This window comes from Labrus bergylta, chromosome 14 (genome assembly GCF_963930695.1).
Source record: "Labrus bergylta chromosome 14, fLabBer1.1, whole genome shotgun sequence".
NCBI lineage: Eukaryota > Metazoa > Chordata > Actinopteri > Labriformes > Labridae > Labrus > Labrus bergylta.
This window is the reverse complement of record NC_089208.1, coordinates 1,857,638-1,865,389: the sequence shown is the minus strand read 5'-3', so window position 1 is coordinate 1,865,389 and position 7,752 is coordinate 1,857,638. Positions and strand designations below refer to the sequence as shown.

General features: G+C 41.7%; 1 protein-coding gene across 1 annotated transcript in view; it reads left to right on the top strand.

Annotated features, from left to right (window-relative positions):
- The first annotated feature begins 3,740 nt into the window (after positions 1-3,740).
- The window catches only part of wwc1 (WW and C2 domain containing 1), a 37,894-nt gene continuing 33,882 nt past the window's right edge, over positions 3,741-7,752 (top strand). The window contains exon 1 of the mRNA XM_020658832.3: positions 3,741-4,615. Within this exon, the coding sequence (XP_020514488.1) occupies positions 4,497-4,615 (119 nt within the window). The 5' untranslated portion in view covers positions 3,741-4,496. The remainder of the gene's footprint in view (positions 4,616-7,752) is intronic.

Here is a 7,752-nt window from a genome sequence, read left to right as displayed (position 1 = left end):
CACTGAACCTGCAGGAGGCACATAATTAAATCAGATATACTAACATTTAGTTCCAGTTTTGGATTCATTTTGCTCACTTTTAAAGAGGGCTCTGTACTCAATTAAGCAGCTCATAAAACTACTGTCGAGGCACCTGTCCATGGTTGGGCAGCTTTGGTTAACAATGGAGCCACATTAATTTTACTCTCACTGTAAGGAGGACATTGAAACTCTTAATTTGACTTTTATATGCACTCTTAGTTTTTACAAAAGGAACCAATATATAGCTTTCATCAACATGTATGTTTTTAAACTCAAACAGAAACAGAAACATTGATTATATCCACTCATGTGAAATATTGTGTTATTATTATTAAATATATATGTATAATATTTAATTGTTTTTTGTGTGCATAGTGTTGTATTGGCAATTTAGGTTAAAATACAGGTTTTGTCATGTTTTCATCCAAAATCTGAATTACCAGAAACATACACCCACCCAACCATGAATAAAAATGAGATCAGATTGGATTAGATGTTCTTTGATGTGCCTGAGGGGAGGTTTTCCTCGGGGCTGGAGAGTAAAATGAAACATGGCGAAGCTTTAAAAAAAAAACACAGCACTGCAGATATTAACAACCTTAAAAATAAATCAGAACATCAAAAATATGACAAACTGAGCGCTGTCAGATGGGGCCCCCCTAGGGAGGTTTCCTACCTCAGAGTCTGAACTACTGTGGTTTTTAAGTTTATGATCCCTAAGAGGGGCCCCCTACTGGCCTGGGGCCCCAAGCAGTTGCCTGCCTTGCCTGTTGACAAGCAGCACCTGGTGTACATGATTATGAGGTTCTGATGTAAATGGAAGGTTTGCCCTGCAGCCTGTAACTCACCATCACTGTGATTGCACTGAGTTTGCATACATACAGACGTGTGTTTGAGCTGGTTTCTGAGCTGGTTTGAGCTGGTTTCTGTGACTCAGCTGCCACTCAGGAAAGTCTATCATTCCAAAATATAATCTACAGACATTTTCAAAAATCATCACTAAGTTTTGTCACCTTGAGTGGTACAGACAAGTGAAATGTTGGGCTCTGGCCCATGGATTACTGGAGTTAACATATAGATGTATGCTCTCATCATTTAAAAAGGATGGTTAGACACTGTCATAGATCTGGTTTGTTCTGAGCTTCAGATGACCTTTCAAAGTGTCAAAGCCGGTTCTGGTGTTTGATGTCTAACCGTCACATCAGAGTGAGAACATGAACAGATCGGTCACATGGTGGTTTGATATCATCGTCTTTATTCAGCTGCAATGAAAGATTTCCTTAGAGATTCTGTTTTTTACTCTCACTTTACTGAACGCCTCACAAAGAACAGACGGAGGTGAAGCACTCCACCTAGTGTCCGGTTTGAGTTTAGGATAGTTACTCTCTTTATTTGGCTCTGTGCGTCTCCCTTTACTTCCTTTTCCTTCTAATAGTTTTTACCTTTTACTTTCTTTTTCTACCTTTCCTTCCTTCCCTTGTTCCTTATTCCTCCTCCACTTCCCTTTCCCCCTCTTATGTTCCTCCTCTCCTTCTCACTCGTCTCCCTCCTTTGACAATGTTTTCTTTCTGTCTACTTTCTTTCTTCCTCACCTCTTCTCTGTTCTCACCAATTTCAGCGTCTCCTCTGCCTATCTCCTCTTCGTCTCCTCCTCCGGTCTCCTCTTTGTCTCCTCCTTCTGACTCCTCTTCGTCTCCTCCTCCTGTCTCCTCTTCCTCTCCTCCTCTCGTCTCCTCCCTGCAGTGGAACAGGTGATAAACATTCTCCAGAACTGTCCCTATGTCCAAAGCTTTCCTTAACACACAGACGTCATCAAATGTTTAACTTGAAGTCACTTTACATGAGTGCACGCTGCAGCTCTAACTATGCAAAGTGTGCTAACATCTCTGATAAAACCAGAGACAGTAACATCCAGGAGATCCTTCAGCTGCAGCTTGTGCAGGATTAAAAAGTGCTTCAGGGAGGATTTAAAGCTTTGTGTGCAAACAGCTTTAAGATGAAACTGTTTTATTTCAGCCTTCTTTAAGTTCATACATTATCCAACAGTAGTCACCCCTCTAGTGTTCCTTACTTTCAGAGCAGGAGTCATCGCTCTGTTCAGCATGATCCTGTTGGCCTGCAGGGGGCGCTGTGGGCTTGATTGTGTGTTAATGCAGAAGCCTGAGAAGACAACTGAAACATAAGACTATAAAGCAAAAAGATAAGATGGATAGAAAACGAAGAATTAAACAGATATTGATGACAGATTGAAACAGTAAAAATAGAAACAAGAAATTAATGTGATAAACGAGAGATGAGGTATTTCATCCATTCACACACATTCACACGCTGATGGTAGAGGCTGCTGTGTAAAGAGTCCATCAGTATTAACTCATCCATTCACACATATTCACAAGCTGATGGTAGAGGCTGCTGAGTAAAGAGTCCATCAGTATTAACTCATCCATTCATGCATTGCTGATGAAGCAGCTGGAGCAACTTGGGGTTAAGTGTCTTGCCCGAGGACACATCAGACATGTTGCTGCAGGAGCTGGGGATTGAACCCTTGACCTTCTGGATGAGAGACAGCCAACTCTACCACTAAAATACCATAAAATAATTAAAAAGCAGCAAAACAAGAAGGAACCAGACTTCCTGATGTTCTCTCTAAACGATGAGAATGAAGAAGAGGAAGGACTCAGTCTGTTGCAGATAAAGTTTAAACTGAAACACTGCAGCATTTATCTTTTGATGCATTTAATGGCAGCAAAATGAATCTGCGATGACTTTAGTGGGAGACTTTTCACTGAGGTCATTTTAAGGCAAATAGAGGAAAAGAAATTCCCACGCTGTGTCGACATTACGAACGAGAAGGAATTTCACAAAAGATAAGATAAGATATCTTTATTGTAACTGTACAAGTACAACAAAATACTGCTGAGCAGACGAGTTCCCCATAGAAAGTAGTTAAATATACAAATACTTAACCTGCCAACGTACAGAATATACACAGTTTATAAAATAATACAAAAAACAAATGATAAGGTATTATAATCATCTTTTACACACATGATAATAACTTGATTCCACATGTTATCGTCTAATACAGGGACGGGCAACTTTGGTCACAGCAAGGACCATGTTCATTTAATTCTCACTGCCAGAGGGCCAAATTGTAGTATACAAAAACGATTACAGTCAATTATGTCTGAAATTTAACTTAACATATACCAGTGATCAAATGTTATTATGGACATCTGGTTTTCATGATTTCACAGTGTTCACATGTTTCCAATTAATTGGTTTGTTAAAGTTGACCTGAGGGCCACATTGAGGGTTGATGTGGCCCCCGGGCCGCCAGTTGCCCAACCCTGGTCTAATATGTGCATACGAGAGAATTATGGTGTAAGCACAAGTTATATATTTATATATAGGCTATATATTACTTCTTTGGACTTCAGGGGCTCCATAAGTTTGAGATATTTTTTTATATTGTTATTTTAGTAAAGTTTATGATCATATATGTACAATACATATAAAAGTATTTAAAAAAAATCCTTTTTACATTTTAATTAAAACAATTTTTTCTCATCATTGCTTCGATACCAAAATTTATAATAAAAATATATTAAAAACAAAAATAAGCGTTTAAATTCAAACCGGAAGTCTAAATATATCGTGCGGACTTTCCCGGTTTATTTTGAAGTCACAACCGGAAGCTGGAGTAACCGTCGTTAGCTTCACAGCGGTCGACCCGGCCGAAGTAATCGGGACTGAGGAAAGACTTTACCGCCGCCGCTGCCGCCGCTTCTCTCCCGTCCTGTTTTTTTTTTTTTCAAAAGAAAGGATAATTACACGAAACTACACACAAGTTTGTGTCGGAGTTACCGGATTTTACCGGCTGTGCTCGGATTCAGCCGTTACTTTCTGCTCTCCGCGGCTCTCCAGACTGCTCGTTCCCCCCGCTGCTGGCGGTTAGCATCGGTTACTGCTGCTAAACATGGTGGCCTGTAGGCAAGGAGACGAGGCAGCGACCACAGTTTCAGGGGCTTTTTAACGGATTTTAACGCCTCTCCCGTGGACCGTGGATGATTGTTGGTCACTTTAAACGTGTTCATTGAAGTTTTAGCTCCGGGAAAAGTTGTATAAACAGCGCTCACAAGTGGAAACACGGCAACACTGTGGTGTGTTTATATCACGGATGACTTCACATTGAAATGAATTGGGGCACAAGTGCAGCCCACTGGAGCCACTTTACCCGGTGAGATAGTTCCTGCTACCGACCCCCCCCTTCCTCCATTTATGAAGTTTGATTCGTTGTGGATTATTATGGGTTCTTTTTATGGACTAATCCAGACCGCGCCGCACCGGGATCTATGTGGGAAGATCTGATGATGATGATGATGATGATGATGATGATGAGGGAGGAAAGCGATGGTTTCCCTTCGTTGTGATTTTGAGTAGAGAGGAGTTAATTACATGGAGACTCGCCTGACATGCCAAGGAAGGAGTTGCCACTACCTGAGGGTTGGGAGGAAGCCAGAGACTTTGATGGCAAAGTCTACTACATTGACCACATTAACCATTGCACGAGCTGGATCGACCCCAGAGACAGGTAGGACTGAGTGTGTGACGTGAGACAGGTGGTGTTGCACTAAAGGCAGCAGGTGCATGACTAGGAACCTGCTGCAGGTAAACATCATGAGTCAGGCTGCAAGAATGCACGCACACACACACACACACACACACACACACACACACACACACACACACACACACACACACACACACACACACACACACACACACACACACAGGAACTTTATTCCTGCAGTATTTTACTACCTCTGTTACTGTGTTTTCTTTACCTGCAGTTTAATCACTAACAATGGAGGATCTCTACATTGTGGCTCAGGTTTATCTTTGGACTGTTTAAAAAAAAAATTACTTGAAGTTAGGGCTGGGAAATATATCAAGTTTTTAAGATATATCGATATATTTTCAAACAAGATATAAGGTAAGACAATATTGTTAATATGGATATAGTTTATGTTGCATTAAAATAAAGTTACAGAGGTGCCAGGTCACCTTTTCCTAATCTCACTGATGATGACTGACTGTCTGCTCCTCCTCGCTCTCTTTTATTGTATTTAAGGAACATTTTTATTTTCTAATATTACTTTTTAAATTCACAATCAGGTAGTTTATTTTTCCATGTGTTTTCACTGTTAATAAAAGGCATATCGATATATATCGAGTATCGCCATTCAGCTAAACAATATATCGAGATATGAGTTTTGGTCCATATCGCCCAGCCCTACTTGAAGTCCAGGAACCTCAAATATGGTGATGATAAGCTGCAAGAGCAACTGAACCTCTCAGCTGGAAGAACCCTTTTTCTGAAGGTGCTTGAAAAGCGACAACAGAAACAACACAAGTCTCTAAAGGCAGGAGGCTGAAGACTCAAGCCCCCCCCCCCCCCCCGCACTGAAACGATCATGTCTGTCAGTGGAGTGGATAACCTGTGACGTCCCCGTGTCAGGCTGTTTAGACAAGATGAAGTGTGTTAAAGCCATGAGCAATGTCACACAAATATTTGCACAGTCAAAGGTGTCGTTATCCAACTTTGCTGAGTAGCTTTTAAATGCTGTCACTCGTTATGTCTCATCGTCCATAACTTCATGAAGTCTTTCTTCTCTTCAAGCCTTTATAACAAACATTAGTTTAGTCTGTTCTAACTCCCTGTGTACATCTCAATGTTTTTCTCCAGTAATTATAGAGATAGAGATATTTTTCAGTCTCTCTTTTGAGAGTTTCCCCAAGGATGTTTTTCTTGCAGTCGTGCTGAAAGTATTTTTAGGAGATAGCTTTCTTCAAAAAGGGCTTTAGGCAAATATTTGTTTATGGTTGTTAGAGTTGAATTACAGTAAATAAAATAATTAAAGGAGCAGTATGTAACTCTGACCCTAGTGTTTAAAATGTCTACTGCTGTCTAAATTCTAAACATAGAGAGCTGTCTCTCCCCCCCCTCTTCTCTAGAGTGGATGCTCACTCAGGTCACCATGTGGTGGACTCTGAAGCTTCAGTGTTTATCCAGCTCTGCATGGGTCTGTAAACCTTTCTGTGTTCTAACCTCTCTCCATTTTTCAAAAGCATCTCCAATATTGATCCTAGTTTGAGCACGTTTCTGCTCGTGGAGCTTATTAGAAACATGCAGAGGCTTTTTAGGTCGGGTACAATCACTTCTATCTGAACCACTTCTCTTGATCAAACTTCACTCTGACAGATTTATAGAACAGTCGTTCACATGGTGGTCTCATGATGCCCATGAAAGCTGTACTCTCACGTTATGCAGACTGAACATGATGAGGGCGTTCACTTTTACATTTTTATTACAGTTGGACACATTGATGAAGCATAAACATGACATTTTAAGTTTTGTTTCGGCCTTTATTTGAGCGGACAGCTGGACAGAGACAGGAATCGTCGGGAGGAGATTTTATAACACTCATCCCCAGACCTGGAAAGCTGGATTTTTAAAATGAACTCTGACCTCTGTGTCTCTCTGTCTTAGCATTTAAAAAAAACAAAACGTTGTAACGGAGACGAGAGAGCGCTGAATATTAAATAAATAATAATGAAATGAATTCCTCCAAAGCTCCGGTGCTACAGAGAGAAACATGCAGGCAGAGCGGTGCAGACGATGGATGAAAACTTTGTTGCTCTGTGTGACTCTGAGGTCGATCTGAGTTAAGAATCTGAAGGTTGCAGAGACAAACGATGACAGCTGATCCCTCGGCAGGCTCTGTGTCCCGCCACATGCCATGTATTCTTTTTTTATGTAATTATTAGGAGGGACCTGGCATGTGTCTCCTTTCTCGCATGTCGTCTCGCTCTCCCTCTCTCTCTCTCTCTCTCTCTCCCTCTCTCTCTCTCTCTCCCTCTCTCTCTCTCCAGGGCTGGTTATTTCCCACAACCCCCCCAATACGAAATGTATGATGATACATGTTACAGTTTAGATAATTAAGTCACACACAGCTGTTCATGTTAATAATAATAAGTTATACTTTGTTGATCCCGTGAGGGGAAATTCACTTTTACACTCTGTCTAGTAAACATGCTACACAAACAGGATCCTATGGACATGCACTAATGGAGAGGTCTCAGAGGGAGGGGGCTGCCCACAGTGGGCACTCCTGAGCTGGTGGGGGGATTGGGTGCCTTGCTCAAGGGCACCTCGGCAGTGCTCAGGAATTGAACCGGCGACCCTCCGATTCCCAACCCAAGTCCCTTCAGACTGAGCTACTGCCGCCCCAGAATAGTTGTAGAGAATAGCAGAGCTTCGTTCTATCACATATTTGAGGATATATCACCTTATGTATTTTTCTGAGCACAGCCCTCAGAGTCGCAGGACGCGTACCCTCAACATCACTGTCAACACACAGATCCACATCATGAAACACAGGGGTCCCATCTGCACTCCAGGGGGGGGCTCCTTTAGGTTCCTGTATTTAAAAGAAGTGTGTGTGAGTGATGTGCTCAGAGCTCTTCATGACACAGTTCATAAAAACAGCAGTGTGGAGGGGAGGGGACTGGTTTTTCATCTTTACCAGTCACTTAAGACCCCTCGGACTTTGACACCAAATCCCTTTAATGGCTTATGTCTGGAATTCTGGGGGCTTAAAGCGTGTTTTTTTCTGCTTCACTGCCAGAGAACACACATTCTTACTGCATTAGGCTTTCTTTCTGCGT